The following is a 23,134-nucleotide window of genomic DNA, read 5'->3' as shown; positions in this document are numbered from 1 at the left end:
CAACATTTAAGAGGCATTTGGATGGGTATATGAATAGGAAGGGTTTGGAGGGATATGGGCCGGGTGCTGGCAGGTGGGACTAGATTGGTTTGGGATATCTGGTTGGCATGGACAGGTTGACCGAAGGGTCTGTTTCCATGCTGTACATCTCTATGACTCTATGACTCTATGTGATCATTCGTGGAGATGTAAATTATATATGTTACACATTATCCATTGCCGAAAGGACCACATTAAGGAGCCACATTGGTTGAGCCAACCACAAATTATTTTATTTATTTTCATTCATTCAGTGGATGTGGTGGTCACTGGCTAGGCCAGCATTTATTGGTTAGAGTCAATCACAGAGCTGTGGGTCTGGATTCACAACCAGGCCAGACCAGACCACATAAGGACAGCAGCTTTCATCCTTAGTGAACCACATGAATTTTCCCCCAATAATTGACCATAGTTTCATGGTCAAAAGTGGACTTTTACTTCCAGATTTATTTAAAACACAAAAGCATTGAATTTAAATTTCACCATTTGCAATGGCAAGATTCAAACCTGGGTCCCCAGAACATTATCAGGGTCCCTGAATTAATAGTTTAGTGATAATACTGCTGGGTTATTGCCTTCCCTATTGTGTTAAAAATCACACAACACCAGGTTATAATGCAACAGGGTTTTTTGGAAGTACAAGGTTTCGGAGCACTTATGCTTCCAAATAAACCTGTTGGACTATAACCTGGTGTTGTGTGATTTTTAACTTTGTCCACCCCAGTCCAACACTGCTAACTCTACATCAAGGCTTCCCTGTTATGTATTAGGATGAAACGAATGGTAAAACTGGGAACAAAGGAGAACTGCAGACCTCAGACCATCAGGAAAATAGTCCAAGTCAACTGACTTCTAACCACCAAACTATCATTCTTTTGAGTCTGAAGAGAATGTTTTTGAGGAGAAGAGTGAAACTCCCGATGGTCTGAATTTGTAAAGGAGATTGGGCAGTGTAAATGTAAATTTATAGATAAATGTATAATAATGTAATAATTAGGAGAAAATATGGTTCAGAAAATATGTTTCAGGGCAGCACGGTGGCACAGTAGTTAGCACTGCTGCCTCACAGCACCAGAGACCCAGGTTCAATTCCCACCTCAGGCGACTGACTGTGGAGTTTGCGCATTCTCCCTGTGTCTGCGTGGGTTTCCTCCGGGTGCTCCGGTTTCCTCCCACAGTCCTAAAATGTGCAGGTTAGGTGAATTGGCCATGTTAAATTGCCTGTAGTGTTAGATGAAGGGATAAATGTTGGGGAATGGGTCTGGGTAGGTTGCACTTCTTCGGGTCGGTGTGGACTTGTTGGGCCGAAGGGCCTGTTTTCACACTGTAAGTAATCTAATCTAATGTTTCATATGGGTCTGAAACATTAGTACTCAGTTGAGAACAGTAAGTAATCCTCACTGTGATGGCTGCCATTGGAACTTGGTCAAAGAACAGTTTATTCGAGATAGGCCTTGGCTAATGTGCTCCTAACAGTTTTTGTATTAAGGTAGCTCATGTTCATGGAACTTGCAAATACTTGCAGTAATTAAATAATTGTTTACTCAACAAGACTCTTAGGTAGACCAGAAAGGTGGATTCCTTAGCCAGGCTAGATCACTTTGGATTTGAGAGAACCCACAAAAATAAGTAGCACACCATGCTTCAGTGGAGAAGCAAGGAGGATGTTTTAATCAAATGTAACCTATTAAAGGCCACATTGCTGTCTGCATTTTGAAAATATAGGGCTATTATCTGACTAATAATTGTTATTTCTCAATTAAAGAATTGTATTTATAAATATGAATTTGAACAGTTCATTAATTAAACAATTCATTTATTCCTGTGAACTAATTTAATTCATGCTTTACTCCAGGAAATTTCAGTTCTTTTATACAGGAGTTGATGATTGGAATTGAGAGTGCATTGATCATGTTCCCTATCAATCTGGGAATTGTGCAGATATTCAGGTCCATTCGCCATCAACCAAATAAGACAAACATACTGGAAAATGCAAGTATTCAGAAGTCAGCATCCACCTTGCATGCTCACAATCCAGAGTCTCTAGTACAGGTCAGCAGCAGCTTTTATATTCCTTGAGAAGAAATTTTGTATTTTCTTATATAAATAAGCCATGGTCAAAAATGTAGACATTTAATTACATTATTGATGTGCAATGCATATATCATTTACAGAATTACGGAGCATTTTTAATCATTGAGTAGATTTCAGAAAATCAAGATCCAATCATAATTCTTAATACTAACACAATATGCAATTGTTAAGAGATAGCTTTTCATAGTTCAGTGATAGTCTGTTTATTGGCTGAATCCATGCCAGTTATCCAGGAAAAATCCGAAAGAAATGTTATCAAATATTTCAATTATACTTCCTCCAATATGATTTATATTGTTTCCTCTGTCTGACCATTTTTAGAAATGAATGCCTTGGGGAATCAGGCCTGTATTGGTGATTGAAGAGCACAGCTGTCACTTCATTATTCTTATATAAAAGAAGTACAGTTTCCACATGTTAATATAGATATATTTCCAACCAACCTGTCCAGGGATGTTATTACACATCTTTGGAGTAGGTGGGACTTGAACTCGGCTCTTCTGAGATAGGGACTACTAAACCATAAGAGCCCATAAAATATATATTGGCATATGCCAAAAATATTAATACAGATCACTTTTTCATAATCAGTGTCTACTTAATAAAATGCAGACACTAGTAATCAAGTAATCAGCTGAAAACCTAATGTTTGTAATCTACAGGAGGGAGTTTCTGTGAGCCTATGTTTCCAAACTATTGAAACAATCACATTTGTATTGAAACTAACAAGGAGATTAACCTAATTTACTTTCTAAACAGATGATGGAACCATTTGGTGATTAGTAGGCATAAATTGCTGCAGGTACTTCAATGATGGAGAAGACATTTGGTTGTGTAGGATAGCACTTCTAGATATAAAAAAAAAGATGCTTGAATTCTTAGGGCTCTTGTGGCACAGTAGTAGTGTTCCTACTACTTGGAAAGGAGGCCTGGGTTTGTATCGCCCTCCCCCCCATGGGTGTGTAACAGCATCTTGCAACTGGTAGATTAGAAAATATGCGTAATAAGGGATCTTCTGGAGATGATTTCACAAATTACCGTTGCTGGACCAGTAATCCATTGGCCCCCAAAAGAATCTTTGGTGAAACAAATTCTAATCCCACCACGACGTAAAATTTGAATTCAAAATATGATAAAATTATAAAGGCTATTGTGGTGAAGTGCTAGTGTCCCTATTACTGAGCCAGAAGGCCTGGCTTTAAGTCCCTCCTGCTCCAAAGGAGTGTAATACATCCCTGAATTAGGAAATGTAAATACTTGAATCCTCTATATACATTCTTGAGCTTTTTAATAACAATAATATTTGAATTATCATTTGCTTCTGGCCCTTTCCCATATAACAATGAAAGTCTCAACTTTCAATGTGGAATGTTTTAAAGGTTTTCCCAAAGTACGTACATATATTCTTTCAAATATTAATGAGTTGAATGTTGTATTCAGAGGGGAACTTCAACTCGCCTGTACACTTCATGCAGACTCTTAGTGTGCACGTGTCTATCAGCCAATTATCCAAAACGCACATTACCCTCTACAGAGCATCTGGTAACCGTGCAAACAAGGAAAAAAAAAATCAATGTATCACTTTAGTCAACTAGATTGAAGAATTGATAAGGAACAATGCTGGTTCTGAACCAGAAGGTGTCAGAATAGTGACTTCAATGTCAAATCAAATACAGAAATGAAAATAAAATGAGGGATAAAAAGATGAAGCTTCATACTTGTCAAAGCTAATTGTCAATGCCAGGCTGTTTTTTTTAATTAATAGCAAACATTTTAAAACCAGAAGCAACATGATGGAAACTTTTAATGCAACAAGTAGTTAGGATCTGAATCCGATGCTTAAGACAGACCCAATCATGGTTATCAAAAGGGAATTCAATAATTATCTGGAGAGATTTTCAGGAGTATAGGGAAAGGTCTCTCTTATAATACTATGCTTGAAAATAATTACCATGGCTACAAATATTGTTATGGACCAGACCAAGCCCCTCAAAATATATTAAGAAGTTAGTCTAGACTCTAACTTTTTCTTATTTTAAAGGTAAGTGTAAGGTATTGTGTTCCAGATGCAATTCGATTTGTCAAATATTCAATTTTAAGCAAAGCAAACTTTATTTTTGTGTTACAGTTAAAATACAAACAAAATAAAAATAAAAGAATTGGCTTAACTTTAACTAAATGCTTAACAAAATAGTATATTAACTACTATTAATTAACTATTCCAATATAGTAATATCTCATAAACACACCCTGGCAAAGGCAAATTCAGTAAAATAGTTTGTTTTGCGTGCAATTCCAACAGTGGGAAGAGAACCCCAGCTTTTAACTGTAACAGACAGAGGAATAAAACTTCCACAGCTTCCAGCTTCAAGACAAAAGCAATTATGAAAAGCTGAAACTAAGCACCCTGGTTATGTGGGAACCTGACCTCACCCCTTCATGCTGCTTCTATTGTTCCAACATTAAAAAATACCCAAAGGTCTCATGTGTTGTTTACCTTAATGGTTTTCAGCAGACTGTTAGCACCTCAGTCTCAACCTCTCTTCACAAAAAAAAAGGACATAATACACCTCTTAAAGCCATAGCAGCATTACAATGTATAGAAGATAATCATTAAATCCCATTAGACATACAGAATATCCACGTATGTCACGAGTTCAAATTCAGAAATCCGAAATAAATGTTATAAATATATAATGTGCATAAATCAGACACCTTATTTCACAATACAATGGGCCCAATATTAGTATTCAGGTAGTTGACATTGTTTTGGGGTCATTAAGAATTCATTTGTTAAATATTCTAATTTGCAATGAGGCAGGTAAATCTTAGCTGCTGAGGGGAGAGAGTTTGCTCTCAGCCTATGTGAGAAGCTACAGTTTGGAGTGGCATTGAAGAGATTCAGCATTATAGAAGAGCCCAATCCCATTAATAAAAATTCACTGATTTTAAAAATGTATTATCAGCCTATTCCCTGTCCTGGAGTCTGGCTACCCATCAAAATGCAGGAAATTTTTAACTCTTAACATTAATGTGGAAATGGTAGCTGCAATGATAGTTACTGAAGTGAGTCACAACATAGTGTGTCTTTGTTTCATTGACTCACCTCAGTTCATGTATCCGTGACAGTTAATTGAACAACTGACTCAGGCCTTTGGCAATAACTCCCCTTCCCTACTCCCTGTGTGGTAAAATAGCAATTATATCCAGTTAGCAATGAGAGTTAATCTGATACACCAAATCAAAACTGCTTCCCATTTCTCCCTTCCAACTGGAAAATTGGGCTTTGAGTTGATTATACTGCAGATTTGTCTGTTTTATTGAAAAAAATGACTATTTTTCAGGCCACAGTACAATAACTTAAACATATTTGGAAGATCTGAGATAAAATAATTGCAAAACTTCAAACAATATTCAAACTATACCCTAAACTCTAGTTATTATGCTTTAGCTCAGATTTCTTCTCATCATGCATTGTCTGCTTTGAATGGCTGCGTGAGAACAGTTAGCATTGCTTGCCTTTTGATCACCAGCAAGCTCCTTGTACAAAACTCTGACACATTGTTAGTTTATATAACTGCATCTAAAACAGAGCCTCTGAAAAGGAATGACATGTTTGTCAAAACTATCTAATTAATTCCTACAAAGATGATACTTTCTTCTTTTATGTTTGAACCAGAGAACTAATCATAGAATTCCTACAGTGCAGAAGCAGGCCATTCAGCCCATCCAGTCTACACTGACTCCCTGACGAGCATCCCACCCAGAACCCACTCCTCTACTCTTTCCTCTGTAACACCCAGGTGCCTGGTGCAATAAGGGAGCGGTGTTAAACACTGAGCAACCATGCCAACCCTAGCCAATGGAGGACAGTGGATGAACGGAATCATGTCTCAACAGTGGGGATTGCTTGATTGTCTCCCCACCCTGTTTATCCTAATAGGTATAGGGATGCCATTGGGATCAAGAACCCTTACAGAATGGTTTTCCACCATGTGCTCCACCGACCTGTACTGAAGTACTGAAGGGAATTCTCCATTGCTATGTTGTTTGGAGCATTAAATGCAGTTTTGTTCCTTCCTTTACATCTAGGATATTAAGAAGATGATCAGCTTTATTTCCAGGTCACTGTCGGATGGAGTACCCACACTTGAAGAAGAAGTGAATAATACCAGTGATATCAATCAAACTTTAGCTCTATTGGCCAATTTTATTCACATTAGCGTGGAGCAACACAATATGATTGAAAATATAAATACAACAGTTAATACAGAGGGTAAAGACATTAACTTGCTTCAAAGAACATTATGTGACTGATATCATGGTTGGTTGTACATGAGCTAATGATTTACTCAGATGTTAGGACATTATTTAAGAATAATAGTCAGATGAACTCACCTGAAAATCAAAATTCAAGCTAAGTTGAATGAGACTGATTTATTAGAATTGAATATTGCACAGTGCTTTACCTAAGGAGTGGAATGTCAAGTTGAAATATTTCCCTGAGTGGCAAGATCATACTTTGTTTCATTAATATCCTTTGACCGAAATGATTTGGTTTCTGGATTGTCAGATGGCAGTAACTGTCGGAATCCTGTGGAAACTCCAACACCCTGACATTCAGGGGGATCGTCCAGGGAGTTTAAAATTCTGATGGGCAATGTCCTTGGTCTCTGTGATCTTCGGTGACTGTTTCAAGTCTTCCCTCTGGTTTGATACACATATTTACCTAGTCCCCCAAGGAAATGTTAGCTTATAACCTCACACCTATGTAATTACACAACTGATCCCCAAACTTTTCACTTCCCGTGCTGTGGCTGAACATTTCAACACTCCCTCCCACTCTGCCAAGGACATGCAGGTCCTGGGCCTCCTCCATCGCTACTCCCTTACCATCTGCGCCTGGAGGAACAACGTCTCATCTTCTACCTTGGGACCTTTCAATCTCACCCCTCCAACCGCAACAAGGACAGAACCCCCCCTGGTCCTCACCTTCCACTCCACCAACCTCCACATACGTCGCAACATCCTCCACCATTTCCGCCACTTAGAAATGTACCCCACCACCAGAGATATATTTACCTCTCCACCCCTATCCGCTTTCTGTAAAGACCGTTCCCTCCACAACTATCTGGTCAGGTCCACGCCCCCGAACAACTCACCCTTTCCTCCTGGGACCTTTCCCTGCCTCTGCAGGAATTGCAAAACCTGTGCCCACATCTCCCCCCTCATTTCCGTCCAAGGGCCCAAAGGAGCCTTCCACATCCATCAAAGTTACACCTGCACTTCCACACGTCATTTACTGTATCCATTGCTCCCAATGCAGTCTCCTCTACATTGGGGAGACAGGATACCTACTCGTAGAGTGCTTCAGAGAACATCTCTTGGGACACCCGCATTAATCAACCCCACCGCCCCGTGACCCAACATTTCAACTCCCCCTCCCACTCTGCCGAGGACATGCAGGTCCTGGGCCTCCTCCACCATCGCTCTCTCACCACCCAATACCTGGAGGAAGAACGCCTCATCTTCTGCCTTGGGATCCTCCAGCCCCATGGTATCAATGTAGATTTCATCAGTTTCCTCATTTCCCTCCCCCCACCATACCTCAGTTCCAACCTTCCAGCTCGGCACCGTTCTCATGACTGGTCCTACCTGTCATCTTCCTTCCCACCTATCCGCTCTACTCTCCTCTCCAATCTATCACCTTTACCCCCACCTCCATCCCCCTATTGCACTCTCAGCTACCTTCCCCAGCCCCACCACCTCCCATTTATCTCTCTACCCCCGAGGTTCCCAGCCTCATTCCTGATGAAGGGTTTTTACCTGAAACGCCGATTTTCCTGCTCCTCGGATGCTGATTGACCTGCTGTGCTTTTCCAGCACCACTCTAATCTTGACCCAAATTGTTCATGCTGACCCCTGACACAACACCCCCACCCGCCCAACCCTCAAGCACACAACAACCCCAGGACTAACTTCCAGCCTCCTGACTACAACTTCACCCACCATCCAACTAACTTCCCTCCACCCACCCTGACCTGACTCAGCTAATCCTTGACAGAGCCCTGCCTGACTACCATCCAACTAACTCTGACCACCTGATCACCTCTGGTCCATCCAGATCCAGCCCGACTACTCCACCAGGCTGGAATATTACCTCACTGACCTACCATTTAACCCACATACCATCTAATAACCAAGTACATACCCATCCGCTACCTCAACTAGCTGTCACTCCACCTCCTACCCTCTCACCCACCCACTTATCACCACACTCATCTGCCACCTCACCCACCTGCTGCCTTATTCAACTACTCCCCATCTATTTGCCATCTCACCTGGCACCTGGTACACCATCCACATGCCACAACACCTACTTGCTCACCTTAACCACTGATCCCACACATTCACTCACTCATCCACTCACCATTCAAGAATACTCAAACTGAACATTTAAGTTTGCTGTACAGCAGCTAGTGTTGGCCATATCCTCCTTTCCTGCCCACTCTCATCTCCTTTGCTGCGGCTCTCTGAAGGACACATGGTACAGGCAGAGTTTGAAGATTCGGGATGGGAGGTGGAGCAGTATCAACTGGGAGAAACTTTCAAGTGGAATATTTGTCACCCCTCAGAAGATGCAAACCTTATTTATGTGTGACTGTTGAGAGAGAGAGACCTTAGTTAAGGCCTGGCTCAAGGATGCTTCAACGTACACCATTTAGTCTCTGATGTCAAGAGCAATGTCAGATCAAAATATTCTGTAGAACAAAAAAAATGAGTATTTTTAATTTATTCTGTCAGAGAATCCCCCAGGTTTGAGGAGTCAGAAGCTTAAGCAGCAGCAACACCGCCTATACATGTTACTGGAACAACTGGAGGAAAATTTAAATCAGATGGGTATTAGCACATTCCAGAACCCCTACAGTCAAATACATGCTGTCGATCAGGTGCAGAAAATGATGTGCTTCTTGCGGAGTTCCTCTCAGTTCAACGATACAATTTATGAAAGGTACAGGTAGCCAAGATGTTATTATGCTGTTAACTTGATATTCAGTGATGATTGTACTTGCAATTGAAAATCTAGCTTTAATATAATGTGTGCATCTTTACATTTGGAACCCTAAGAATTGTTAAGCTTTAGAAGTGCAGCAAGATTTACATCTTAAATTCATACTAGATAAATGTAAGATGCGACGGTCATTGTGTTTAATGCCATAATTAGAAAGTTTGTACTGCAGCATTGACCAATGACATAATTAATACTTTATCAGTAACTTTTCTGCAGCAGTTCTTGGTATGTAGTCTATGTCTACATACTGAAGTATCCGTTCAAGATAATAGATGTAAAATTACAAAGACTGTCAATTGATAGATACCCTCTCAGTGTGTAACAAAGAGCATCATAGTTAATATTTGATTTCTTGTAGCCATTAAATCACATCACTGCAAAAAAAATATTAAAATAATTACTCTGTAGGACAGAGCCTAAACATTGCTTAAAAATAGAAACTCAAAGTCAAAGATTTTCATTTTGAACTCATTACGATTAGGATGCAAGAAACCATATTTTGTATAAGGGTCTGAAAGGACTGTTGAAAAGTTCACGTCAGGAAGTATCTGAGTAATTCAACTCACTGGGATGATATTAGTGATAATATAGATAGGAGACCTTACATAGAATTGTACGGGTTCAGATGTATTATTGTGAGGTTATGCATAATTTACAAGAATGCAATAACCTCATTTCTGTTAACATACAGAAGACTCTGTAAACTCTACTCGCTAGGGCCTAATTTCAACCCTTACGTATGGTAGCTGCCAGTGGAAGGTGGAAGCTGCAGGGAAGAAACCAGAGAAAAAAAATCAAAAATTGGCTTTAAAAAAACATTCAACTTCAGATCTGAAGAGAGATGCATTAGCAAACTGAAAACTGCAGAGCAGATTTGTAAAAGAGGTGAACCCCAGAAACCAAGAAGCTTTACTTACCGGGGTGCTCAGGCTGCATTGCAAGAGGCAATTGTCTTGTGAACAGCGTCAGTTCCTGATTTGAGCTAGAGAGTTGAACAGAGATTAAGAATTAGATGAGAAAACCTTTAGAATCTTTTAGAAAAAGCTTACCAAATAGCCCAAAATCATCATGTTGAATGGACAACTTCCTGCAGCTCTGATTCAGAACTCCATGTTGGAAACCTGAGGCTGAAGTGAGAAAATGAAGCCTGAGGAGCCATGAAAATGTTCAGTAAAATGGAGATGGAAGATTGATCTGATGTAGAATATAGAACTGCATCAAAATTAGGCTGAAAATCTAAAGGAATTAATATGCTTCTTTAATCTTGGAGGCACAACAGATTATATGATCATCAGATAAGGAAGTATTGAAATATATCAACATGTTTATTATCATATTGATGAAGTTTTAAAAAGGTTTGATAGTCATTTTAACCCCAGAACCAACAAAAGTTTGGAAAGAGATAGATTTGATCAAATCCAGAATCCAAGTGAATCAGTATATGATTATGGTCTACTTGAAAGTTATGAATACAGATATTTGAAAACAGAATTAATCAGAATCCTCATTGTTGTAATTTTGCTGATGAATAACTGTCAGATTTATTGCAGTCTGAAAGAGATCTCACCTTCAGAAAGACATACACTTGGTGAGACAAGTAAAGGCTTAGAAGTAGAATGGAGTAATCCTCAGAGGGGAAGAAAGTTCTTGGTGGTGGAGATCGACAGTGTCTATGCAGTTGTTTAAACATAAGGCAGTAAGAGAAACTCAGCTAAAGAAGGAGGGATTATACAAAGTGTCATTGAAACTTTCCAAAGCTATGGCACCAAAAAACCTCACAGGTACCAACAACGTCTTGCAAACAAAACAGAATGCCTTCACTGTGAGAAAGTTGGGAACTTTGGAAAGATGTGTCAAAGTAAAACATTTACATTTTAAAGTCCTAAAGGAAAATTATTTGCACACATAGCTATCAATAGCATTAAACAACTTCATCTGAAGACAAAACAAAGGACTCCTTTGAAGCAGTCAGTGATATTAATTTGGCATTCTGGAACACAGACATATACATTAATGGGCATCTTAGTGTAAGCAGCATTATCTGAGAGAACATCCTGGTTGTCAATAAGGTAAAGTTGCCATAGTCCCAGAGAACCACAGGTCTGCTCTCTCAAAAGAGAGGGACAACTGATGGTGAACTTAACCTAAGGGTCACCATACCTCAGGTGAGGGTCAATGTTGAAAAGGCAGTAATCTTCATGGCAATGGCTTGCAAACAACAAAAATCCAGTTATACAATCCAGGGGGAACGGAATTGAAAGTCAAAAGAATGCTGCAAGCAACACTCCACTACAGGGGAAAACTGATACTGACAATATTGTACATGTTGCACAATCAAATAATTTCTCGTTTAAGCAGCAAAGCTTGTATGGATTTTAATTTTTATCATGAAAGGTGGAAGACATTTAACAACAAGCCAGGGAGGAGATTGTCGAGCCTTTAGCTTTGATCTTTATGTCGTCATTGATTACAGAAATAGTACCAGAAGACTGGAGGATAGCAAATGTTGTCCCCTTGTTCAAGAGGGAAGTAGAGACAACCTGGTAATTATAGACCAGTGAACCTTACTTCAGTTGTGGGAAAAGTGTTAGAAAGGGTTATAAGAGATAGGATTTATAATCATCTGGAAAGGAATAAGTTGATTAGGGATAGTCAACATGGTTTTGTGATGGGTAGGTCATGCCTCACAAACCTTATTGAGTTCTTTGAGAAGGTGACCAAGCAGGTGGATAAAGGTAAAGCAGTTAATGTGGTATATATGGATTTCGGTAAGACATTTGATAATGTTCCACATGGTAGGCTATTGCACAAAATACAGAGGCAAGGGATTGAAGGTGATATAGCAGTTTGGCAGTATCAGACATTGGCCAGCTGAAAGAAGACAGACGATGGTGGTTGATGGGAAACATTCATCCTGGAGTTCAGTTACTAGTGGTGTACTGCAAGGATGTGTTTTGGGTCCACTGTTGTTTGTCATTTTTATAAGTGACCTAGAAGGATAGGTTAGTAAATTTGCAGATGACTCTAAGGTCGGTAGAGTTGTGGATAGCGATGAAGGATGTTGTACGTTACAGAGGGACATAGATAAGCTGCAGAGCTGGAATGAGAGGTGGCAAATGGAGTTTAATGTGGAAAAGTGTGAGCTGATTTGCTTTGGAAGGAGTAACAGAAATGCAGAATACTGGGCTAATAGTAACATTCTTGTTAATGCAGATGGACAGAGAGATCTCGGTGTCCATGAACATAGATCCTTGAAAGTTGCCACCCAGGTTGATAGGGTTGTTAAGAAGGCATATGGTGTGTTAACTTTTATTGGTAGCGGGATCGAGTTTCAGAACCATGAGGACATGCTGCAGCTGTACAAAACTCTAGTGCAGCCGCACTTGGAGTATTGTGTACAGTTCTGGTCACCACATTCTAGGAAAGATGTAGAAGCTTCGGAAAGGGTTCAGAGGAGATTTATTAGGATGTTACATGGTATGGAAGGAAGGTCTTATGAGGAAAGGCTGAGGGACTTGAGGCTGTTTTCGTTAGAGAGAAGAAGAGTGAGCGGTGACTTAATTGAGACATATAAGATAATCAGAGGGTTAGATAGATTGGACAGGAAGAGCCGTTTTCCTCGGATGGCAATGGCTAGCACAAGGGGACATACTTTAAATTGAGGGGTGATAGATATAGGACAAATATCAGAGGTAGTAATTTTACTCAGAGAGTGTTATGGACGTGGAATGCACTGCCTGCAATAGTAGTAGACTCGTCAACTTTAAGGGCATTTAATCGGTCATTTGATAGGCATTTGGATAAGCATGCAATAGTGTAGGTTAGATGGGCTTCAGATTGATTTCACAGGTTGGTGCAACATCGAGGACCAAAGGGCCTGTACTGCACTGTAATGTTCTATGTTCTAAGAGCCCAGGAGTCACTCTTAAAAGGACTTCCAAATTGTTCAAAGCATCTCAAAGTTTAAATATAGTGTTATTTTGAGAAAGGCTGCTAAGCTATATGTGTTTTCATGCCTAGAAAAATACCACATTCACTAATGAATCAAGTTAAACTTGAACAGAAGATATAACAAGAATGGGAGTTATTTCTCTTGTCATGAAACCAATCAGGGCATGTTCTGGCATGGTTCCAGGTCCTAAATTTAACAGTATTATTTGTGCTTGTGCAGACTTTGTTCAACTATCTTAATCTGAGCTGTAGAAAGGCTTTGAATCATTAACAGGAAAAAGGCTTGATTCTTATTGAAAAGTATGAAATTTTGAAAATATTTCTTAGGGAATATTTTCAGCAGCAGGGACATAATTGCAGATCTGCAAAACAGCTGTAGTGAATTCCCAACTCTTGTTTAGGTCTAATATTTTCAACAGTTTTTTACAATGGTTGGCAAAATGTCTACCTAATTTTTTGCCAGTCACAGACCTCTTCACGAAACCACAAGCATGATCTTGGAATGCATATTATAATTCCAGATATCTGAGCATCAAACATTATAATCCTTCATTACTGACCATTATTTCAATAAATACCTCAGCTACATGCTTCGGAATATTCCTTTTCTCAAGAACATACAGATGGTTGTCAATGATCAGTTTATTATGTGACTCAAGCATTATCAAGTACTGTGGACAATCGACACAATCATAGAAAGTCACATTATGCTTGCGAAAAGTTCTCAGACTAGATAATTGTCTGAAAGTGATTATAGAGATAAACCACTGGTGACCCAGGAAGGGGGCTATTTTATTTGCCCTTTGTTTCAATTTTGGATTCCCAAGGGGGCCTTTATTTTAGCCCTCTACTGTCCCTGTCCCAGATGTGCTTGATGGGGATTGGTAAAAGAGGAATTTTATGTTTAGTTGAAGTGAGAAGTGGACCTTTCTCTGGACTTTAAACATTGTTGCCCCAGTCCCAGGAGTGTTCGATGGGGATGGAGTAGAGGAGATTTATTTATTTATTTAGTTGTTCATTTGTGTGTTTATTTATTTGTTTTCTTTGATTTTGCTTGAGTTTATTTTTACTTTGGCCCCCTGTGATTCCAATCCAAAAGAGGCTGGTGGGGTTGGAATCAAGGGAAAGCCATTTTTTGTTTGTTTATTTGTTTTTACTTTTCCCCAGAGTAATAAGGTCATTTTTCTTAACAAAGTCAAAGCACCTTTATTTTCTGTTCTGAAAGAGCAGAGTGTGGCTTTTGTTCAGAAACAAAAACAGAAGTTGCTGGAAAAGCTCAGCAGGTTCTGAGGGAGGGTCACTGTGAAGATTTGTCTTCACAGATGCTACCAGAACTGCTGAGTTTTTCCAGCAACTTCTGCTTTTGGTTCAACCCTTAGTAAACTTGAAGTATTAGAGTTTATCATTTTACATCAGTGGGGAGAGAGCCCCTGGACAGTCCAGGAACTTCTCCACACTTTTTAATAAATTTTCGTTCAGCCCACTTTGGCTGTTACAAACCAATCAAATTATTAATTGATTACATACACTTCTAGTCAGATTAATTATGTGACTGTGTGATCAGTCCACAGGCAGTTTTAGGTGATCCCATTATCGCATGATGGTTACCAGTCCTCCTTCCCCACCCCCTTATCAATAACCCTTGAGCTTCTAACAGTTCCTTACCTGTTGAGAGGAACGAACAAGAATATCTCCTGGAATACAAAGATTGCTGTTGAGATTCATGAGATTCATTTAAGTATTGGTATAGGGTTAACCACAAACACCAGCAGATGCACACTCTAATGTGGCTCTCGATCACTGTAATCAACAGGATGTTAACTTAATTGAAGAGATTGAGTTAGACCCTCAGTTTACTGCATCATGGGGTTGTCAAGAAATGTATCGTGTGTAGATTACAAGATAAGGAATGCAACTAAATATACCAATATTGCATACATGGTTGCAAATGAACATTTCACACATTTTGCAGATTTGTATATTATACGCGTTCACGAATATATCCTCAGTCCAACAGGGAAACTGAATAAGGAGTCAGGCCAACTGTTGAAAAAGAATGCAGTTTTCAAAACAACACTATTGAATGACTAAGTTATTCCATTACAATGTAGACTAGCAACATCCAAATCATTGACAGGTAGAAAGCTCCTATTCTGCAAAGAGATTACTTCAGTGGCGTGAAATCCTGGAATATTAGAGAGTTCAAGCAAACAGAAATCTTACAGAAAACAACAAGCCTCTATCTAACAGAGAAGGTATAATGTTAGAAGCCACCAACATAGTGGAAAGGTCATATGGAAACATGATGAAAACAGTGAAAGCATAATCATCCAGAGAGATGGTAATTAACAGAGATCTTCCTGAGTACAGAATATACCTATAAAACAACATAGAGGAAATCTTATTCCAAGTCATATAGTTCAACCAATCAGATGTTGAGCTCCATATTGGGAAAGAACCTCTGCTACAGACCTCAATGAAAGTCGAGAATTATGAATTATAAGAAAGACTTCTGATCTCCCAACTGTTATAACAAGAAAGTTAATTAACAATGTATCTTTTTTTATAAATTGATGTTTCCTTTCTAGGGGTGTTTTCTTATTATCCCAATCCTAATGAGTGTCTCTTTTTGGCAATGTCATAATAGTCATGATGAGTTGATCTCCTCTGATCTAAATCCCTGACTGGCAGGTTTGTTGCTCAAATTTAAACACATATAAGCTCACACACATCTGAATATTTTAAATCAGTTGGAAGCGCAGTGGAGGTAGGTTCAGTTGTGGCATTAGAAGGGACAATAGATGATTCTTTGAGTAAAAACAATCTGCAAGGGTACAGGCAGAGCCCGGGCAGAGGAGGGGGGTATGTCTGGGTCTAAGAACTGGGGCCTAGTGTTCCAAGGGAACTGCTGTACCCAGTTCAGGAATTGGGCTGGAATGTTCAGGTCAGGAGTGAGGCCAAACTGTTCAGGTCAGAGATCAGGAGTGGAGTCAGTGTTTAGGTTGGAGGTCAGGACCAGAGTGTTCAGGTCAGAGGTCAGAAGTGCAGCCAATGTTCAGGTCAGATGTCAGGCCTGTAGTGCTCAGGTTGAGGGTGGGACAATTGTGCACAGCTCAGGGTAGAATTGTTGGGCTCAGGTCAGGGGTCAGAGCCAATGTACATGGGTCAGGATGCCCCCCCCACTCTGATCAGATGGTGGATGGGCTGCAATCCTTGGGTCAGGGCAGTGGCTGTGTCACTGTCACTGTGCTTGAACAGGGGCCCCAGGCTAGGCCGGGAGCAGCATTGTAGGCTTTGATTTCGGTCCCTGGCCCTGGTACAGGGAGAAGTTTGGAGAATGACACATACTGGCTATTCACTTTCTCAGCAGAATTATTCTGCAAAAGAAACTGAAATTGACTGTGCAAGATGCCTTCCAGGAAGGTATCCCCCTTTGTTGGACAGGATTTCAAATGTTATATATTTCAGCTGTAGGGACTGAATGGCTTCCTATTCAAATAAAAATGAAATATCTTTCTATTTTAGGACACCTGATTTTACTTTTGATTCATAAGTAATATATCTTCTTATAATAAATTTGAGCTGATATTTTTTCATTCAGATAAAAATGATACCAGAATACTAGAAATTCTACTTATCAAGTACAGTACCCTGAGATTTTGTTTACATTTGCTGTGTTTTTATTACTGAAGAAAATAAAAATGAAATCTAACTTTTTATTAAAATATTTTTCAAACAGAAATACTACGACGGACTCCAAGGACTTGAATAGAGTTTCTGTTGACCCTAACCACCAGCAGGACAAGACTAGACAGCAGCGCTTCAATGGGTTCCCCTGGTGGTTTGTGTATATTGCTTGGTTTCTGGTGATTGTAACAAGTGCTACATCTGCTTTCTTCACTATATTGTATGGGCTGTCCTACGGCAAATCCAAATCTATCAAGTGGTTAATCTCCATGGCAACATCATTGTTCCAAAGTGTGTTTATTCTACAGCCAGTAAAGGTAATGCATAGACCTTTATTGCTGATCTCTCAACCAGCAGCTCTATAACGTCAATGAAACCAAAAATATGTCCACCACCAATATTAAGTGCTTTAACTATAATAATAGAAATTGTGTCAAGGTGCAGAAAACAAGCTGTGAAAGGATGTTTATTCGAAGCCGCAGTGCCACATTTGATGTGTCCAATGACTTAGGGGCAAAGGTTTTCTTTTCCTCATTTTGCAATTCTGAGATTGATGTTCAGTAAAGATGTCAGCAAGAGGCAGAGACAGGCAATGTTTGATGTATGACAGGTTACTAGATAGGTACTGAGGGAATCTGAAAGCACTAAAAGCAGAGAAAGGTGATCGCTTTGGAGACCCTCCCAGCATTAACGCTAAGGTGCAGAGAAGTGTGAAGGGATAGATTTCAGTACAGAGGACATGAGGAGACAGCATGCAATGCATGGGGGTTATTCTAAAGTTGTGGAGGAACAGAGAGACCCTTTGATGTAAATGTGTATGCCTTTAAAGGTGGCAAGATAGATAGAGACAACAGTTAATAAAGTAAAGAGTATGCTCGGCTTCATTAATGGTGGTGTAGAATACAGTGTAGAGACATCATCATGAATTTAATAGGACACTACAATGAAAGAAAAATACTGCAGATGCTAGAAATCTAAAATAAAAACCAGAAAGTGCTGGAGAAACTCAATATCAGGGAGAGAAAACAGTTAATTTGCAATAAGAATGAATTTTCTCTGGAACTTATTCAGGGAGTGTACTAAAATTCATTTTCATAGCCACATCGCCTTCCGCAGTGACTGTCTTCAGCTCTGCCTTATCCCACACAGATTCCAACTCAAGTCCCAACCTTCACATTTGGAATCACCCAAAATTACAGATATCTCTGCAACAAAGCAAAACTCCTCAGACAGTTGTTCCCACTGCATCCAGAGATCCACACCCATTGCCAAGTACTGCCATAAGCACACACTGTCTTCACCAACATCGATCCACACTACTCAAAGCTGTCACTGGTCCCAGTGTCATTTCATTCTGCATTTCATTTCATACTTTAACAAGAAACTTTGACTCTTCGTTTTTGGTGTTAAAGAGTGCCATTCTGGCGGCGAGTCATACTGGACTCATCAAAACATTAACTCTGTTTCTCTCTCCACAGATGCTGCCTAATTTGCTGAGTTTCTCGAGTACCTTTTGCTTTTATTACACAGGACACTGGTTTGTATCTCAGCTGGAGTATTGTGTACAATCTGGATGCAACACTATAGAAAGGATGTGAATGCATTGGAGAGAGTACAGAACAAATTTACTAGAATGGTTCTAGGATTGAGCCACTTCAATAAATGAGGTTAGATTGCAGAATGGAGAACCAGAGGACATAGGGTTATAGAGCTCTGCAAAAGAAACAAATAAGAGATGAAGAAAAGCTTTTTCAATTGGCGAGTCACTAGGTTGTGGAATGTACAGCCTCAGGCATTTAAGAGTGAAAAAGTAGGAAATTAGGACTAAACCAAAAATACTTGGAGATCAAATACAGACAGACATAATGTGCATCAAGGCCACTTTCTGCACCATAACAATGCTGTATTTCTGTGATATTCTGAAAGGAGAATCTTTGCTGCTCTGAGCAATTACAGAACATTTACATTACAATGCTGTCACATGTAAGCAACACAGCACTCTTTTAAAATGTGAATTATGTCATTATAATGCAAATTCTGCCATTGATTTATATGTTTGCAAACAATTACAATAGTAGCTTAGCTAGATTTTAGAAATAATGTCCGATCAATTATCACAGGAGTTGTTATTTAGGCTCAACCTATGTTCATCAGATTGTAATCTCTGAATTGTTTATTCGAGAGATGTCAGATGATCTGAAAGTATCATGTGTGTTTCAAAAAATATTACAATCTATTGGTGTGATGCTGCAGAGAAGGAAACTGGTCTCTTTTACTTCGAAAATTTGTAACTATTAGTTTCAGATGTAAAATTCCAAATTAAGTAATCAACTGAACAAATTTAAGAAATTTTGTTTCAAATCAAATGATATTTAATTTCTCTAATATTGATCTCTCTCCATCCGCTGTGCCTTTTTTTGAAGGTTTTTTGTGCTGCTGCGTTTATTGCTTTGTTTGTGAAAAAAATAGACCACCATCATGTTGATGAACAGACTTTCCATCTGACACCAGGTATACGCATTTTATTATTAAAGGATTAACTCACACAGTAAATCTTTATAGGTAATGGTACAAGGAGGAGGTGAATCCACATCAGTAACTGTTGGATGGTTAGGACCTTGCCCTACTGATGCTTGTGCTTGCACCTTACCAGTTCCTCCCATAGCCACTCTCAGTATTTCATATCTAGAACTGTGATCAGTCTGTCCAATATCTAACTGTACAAAAGAGCAATCCACGTTCATAACTACATTATCACCTTATGATCTTATTATTCTGTCCTTAGCATGTGCTTCACTTTAATTCATTTGAAGGCTGGCTGAGAAAGTGTTTAATAAGACAAGGGTAGAAATTAATTATGAAGGACAACCAGTGGGCAAAAATTATCACCAGATTCAGTGAAACCTCTCAGGTACAAATACCAGATCATAAATCATGTTTTCTGGAAAGCAATATTGCTAGCATGTTAAACTGGTGACCAGCTGGTGACCACAGTGACCAATGAAATTGCCAACAATTGTGAGTGTGTTCATTTTTCTTAAATATATAAAAATAGTGATTGAACATTGAATAAAAACATTGAATAATGTGGAGAAGCAGAGGGATTCAAGGTGTCAAAATTCATAGAACACTAAGAGGAGTGTCTCATATCAAAGAGGCCATATGAAATCTGTAGAGTATTCAACCAACCAGCACGGACAGATTATGTACACCTCCAATTCTGGCTTCTTTTGCATCCTGGAAATTCTTTGCCTCTCCATTGGCAGCTGTGCCCTTAGCTATCAAGGCCCTAAGGCTTTAGAATTTCTTCCATTAACTTCTCTGCTTTGATACCTGTCCTGCTTGAAGATGCTCCTTAAAATGTATTTCTTTGACTAAATGTTTGACCACCTGTCTTTGACCACCACATTGCTTACTATCAAGTTTTGCCTCACAGCGTCTAGTAAAGTAACTTGGAATATTCTACTATGTCAAAGCCGCTTCAAATATGCATGTTGTTGTTGTTGTTGTTGTTGATTCTATAGCAATTGGTGTAAAACATAAAAAATCTCTATGTATTTAGCAATGTGTACAGCTTGAGTAAGATCTCAGCTGATATACTATGTGCAGTTTTAAGCTGTATTTTATTGGAAGGGCTTAGAGGCAATACAGTGTATATACCACAGTTTCACATGGTATGAGTAGATAAAAATGTGAGGAAGCATTGGGTTACTTGATTGAAGTAGAAAAGAAGACAAGAATTACAAGATATGGGAACTGAGTGGACACATGGGATTTGAACTGTAAAGGCTATGTGTAAAGGATAAGTACCCCGACAGTTGACTTGTAAGAAATGGGCAGTTTCATTAGAGTCACACAGCATGGAAACAGACCTTCAGTCTAACCAATCCACGCCCATCATGTTCCCAAAGTAAACTCTGCCAATGCTTGACCCATATCCCTCCAAACCTTTCCTATTCATGAGCCTATCCAAATGTCTTTTAAATGTTAAAACCTGCATCCACCACCTTCCCTGGCAGTTCATTCCACACACAAACCATGATCTGAGTAAAAAGGTTGCCCCTCATGTACTTTCTAAAGCTTTCTCCTCTCACCTTAAAAATATGGCTTCTAGTTTAAAACTCCCCCACCACAGGGAAAAGACCCTTGTCATTCACCTTATTTATGCCCTTCATGATTTTATAAACCTCAATAAGGTCACCCCTAAACCTCCTACGCTCAAATGAAAAAGATCCCAGTCTTTCCAATGTAATTTTATATCTCAAACCCTCCAGTCCCAGAAACATCCTGGTAAATCTTTTCTGGACTCTCACCAGTTTAATAATATCCTCCCTATAACAGGACGACCAGAAATGGTCACAGTATTCCAGAAAAGGCCTCACCAACATCCTGTACAACCTCAACATGCTGTCCCAACTCCTCAAAGGTCTGAGCAATGATGGCAAGCGTACCAAATATTGTGGCTTTAATGCAATTCCCACAACAATCAGTCATTTCACTAAAACAAAGTAACCGATAACTGCTTTTCTTTTCTGTCTAGACTTTCCATATTGCTACTGTATTGACTAAAACTAATGAAATCTCAGTAACAGATTACAGTAGTTACACTCAGATATAATCAGTGATAAAGTGGACTGGAATGAACACACAAACATATCAATGAGAAGCAGACATAAACCTCTAGGCCTTTGGAGCCTATTCTGCCATTCATTAAGTTCTTGTCTGATCTGTTTTTGCTGAATTCCACATTCCCGTCATTTGCTTCTCCTCCTTATCAAAACCTAGTCAGGATCTTACACACTTCAGTCAAGTCACCCTCATTCTTCTAAAATTCAATGAAACAAGCCTAGTCTGTCCAACCCATCCTCATAGGCAACTCACTCACTCCAGGTATCAATCTAGTACATGTCTTCTGAACCAGTTCCCATGGATTTACATCCTTCCTTATACAAGAAGACCAAAATTACACATAGTATTTGAGACACAGTCTCACTAATGCCATGTAAAATGAGGAATGCTATCTTTACTTCTATATTCAATTCCTCTTGTAGTAAAAAGTTAAAAATCACACAACACCAGGTTGACAATCACCTGATGAAGGAGCGTCGCTCCGAAAGCTAGTGCTTCCAATTAAACCTGTTGGACTATAACCTGGTGTTGTGTGATTTTTAACTTTGTACACCCCAGTCCAACACCGGCATCTCCGAATCTTGTAGTAAAGATAGCATCCCATTAGCCTTCTTGATTATGTACTGTTCCTACATACTAATGTTTGTGACTCATGCATCTGGAAATCTATATCCTTCTACACTTTGGCGTTTTGCAATCTCCATTTAAGTAATTCTTGTGTGATGATACTATGGCTTTAAGAGATGTATTTTGTCCTTTTTTTATGAAAAGAGGTTGAGACAGAGGTATGAGCGGTCTGCTTCAAGCTAATATAGTAAGCAGCTTGTGAGGCCTTAATTTTTTTTTAAAAAAGGTGGAACAATAGAAGCAGCTTCAAAGGGTGGGGTCAAGCTCCCACAGAACCAGGGTTTTAATTTTAACTGTCAGTGACTGAAAGCTGCGACCTCTTCCTCTTTCTCTCTTTGCTTTAGCTACAGCCTTGATTCTCTTCTTGCTGCTATATGAGACAATCAATGTTACTAAATTTGCCTTTGCCAAGAGTATGTTTATGTGACAAATGTAAATTTTTGGGAGCTAAATAATCCTGTTAAGTTTTCCAGTAGAGTTGTTATTCCAAACGTTTCTTTAGTTTGTATTTAAACCATCTCTGGGATACACATACCAAACAACCCCATTGCTCCGTGGCTGACCATTTCCACTCTGCCTCCCACTCTCCCAAGAACATGCAAGTTCTGGGCCTGCTCCATCACCAAATTCAAGCCACCCAACAACTGGAGGAAGAACAGCCCATATTCCTCCTTGGGAGCTTTCAGCCACACTGCATCAATTTCACCAGTTTCCATATCTCCCCTCTCCCCTCCTCATCCCAGATCCAACCTTCCAACTCGGCACTGCTGTCTTGACCTATCCTACTTGTCCATCTTCCTTCCCACACATCCGCTCCACCCTCCCTGCCAATCTATTACAATTACATCCCCATCTACATCTACTTATCCCCTTCCTGGCTACCTTCCACCAGCCCTACCCCCCACCTGCTTATTTATCTGTTGTCCCCCTTCCCCCTCTACATTTTTGATGAAGGGCTTACACCTGAAATGTTGACTCTCCTGCTCCTTGGATGCTGCCTGACCCACTGAGCTTTTCCAGCACCATACATTTCAA

The 23,134-nt window shown here is 39.5% G+C and overlaps 1 protein-coding gene across 1 annotated transcript in view; it reads left to right on the top strand.

The window, feature by feature from the left end:
• LOC122558721 (polycystic kidney disease protein 1-like 2) overlaps positions 1-23,134 on the top strand; it is a 115,320-nt gene that overhangs the window by 72,045 nt on the left and 20,141 nt on the right. Inside the window, exons 21-25 of the mRNA XM_043707514.1 lie at positions 1,895-2,091; positions 6,226-6,409; positions 8,938-9,145; positions 16,896-17,134; positions 22,444-22,512. Of these exons, the coding sequence (XP_043563449.1) occupies positions 1,895-2,091; positions 6,226-6,409; positions 8,938-9,145; positions 16,896-17,134; positions 22,444-22,512 (897 nt within the window). The remainder of the gene's footprint in view (positions 1-1,894; positions 2,092-6,225; positions 6,410-8,937; positions 9,146-16,895; positions 17,135-22,443; positions 22,513-23,134) is intronic.

This window comes from Chiloscyllium plagiosum, chromosome 17 (assembly GCF_004010195.1).
Source record: "Chiloscyllium plagiosum isolate BGI_BamShark_2017 chromosome 17, ASM401019v2, whole genome shotgun sequence".
Taxonomy (NCBI): domain Eukaryota; kingdom Metazoa; phylum Chordata; class Chondrichthyes; order Orectolobiformes; family Hemiscylliidae; genus Chiloscyllium; species Chiloscyllium plagiosum.
This window is presented reverse-complemented; position numbering and strand designations above follow the sequence as displayed.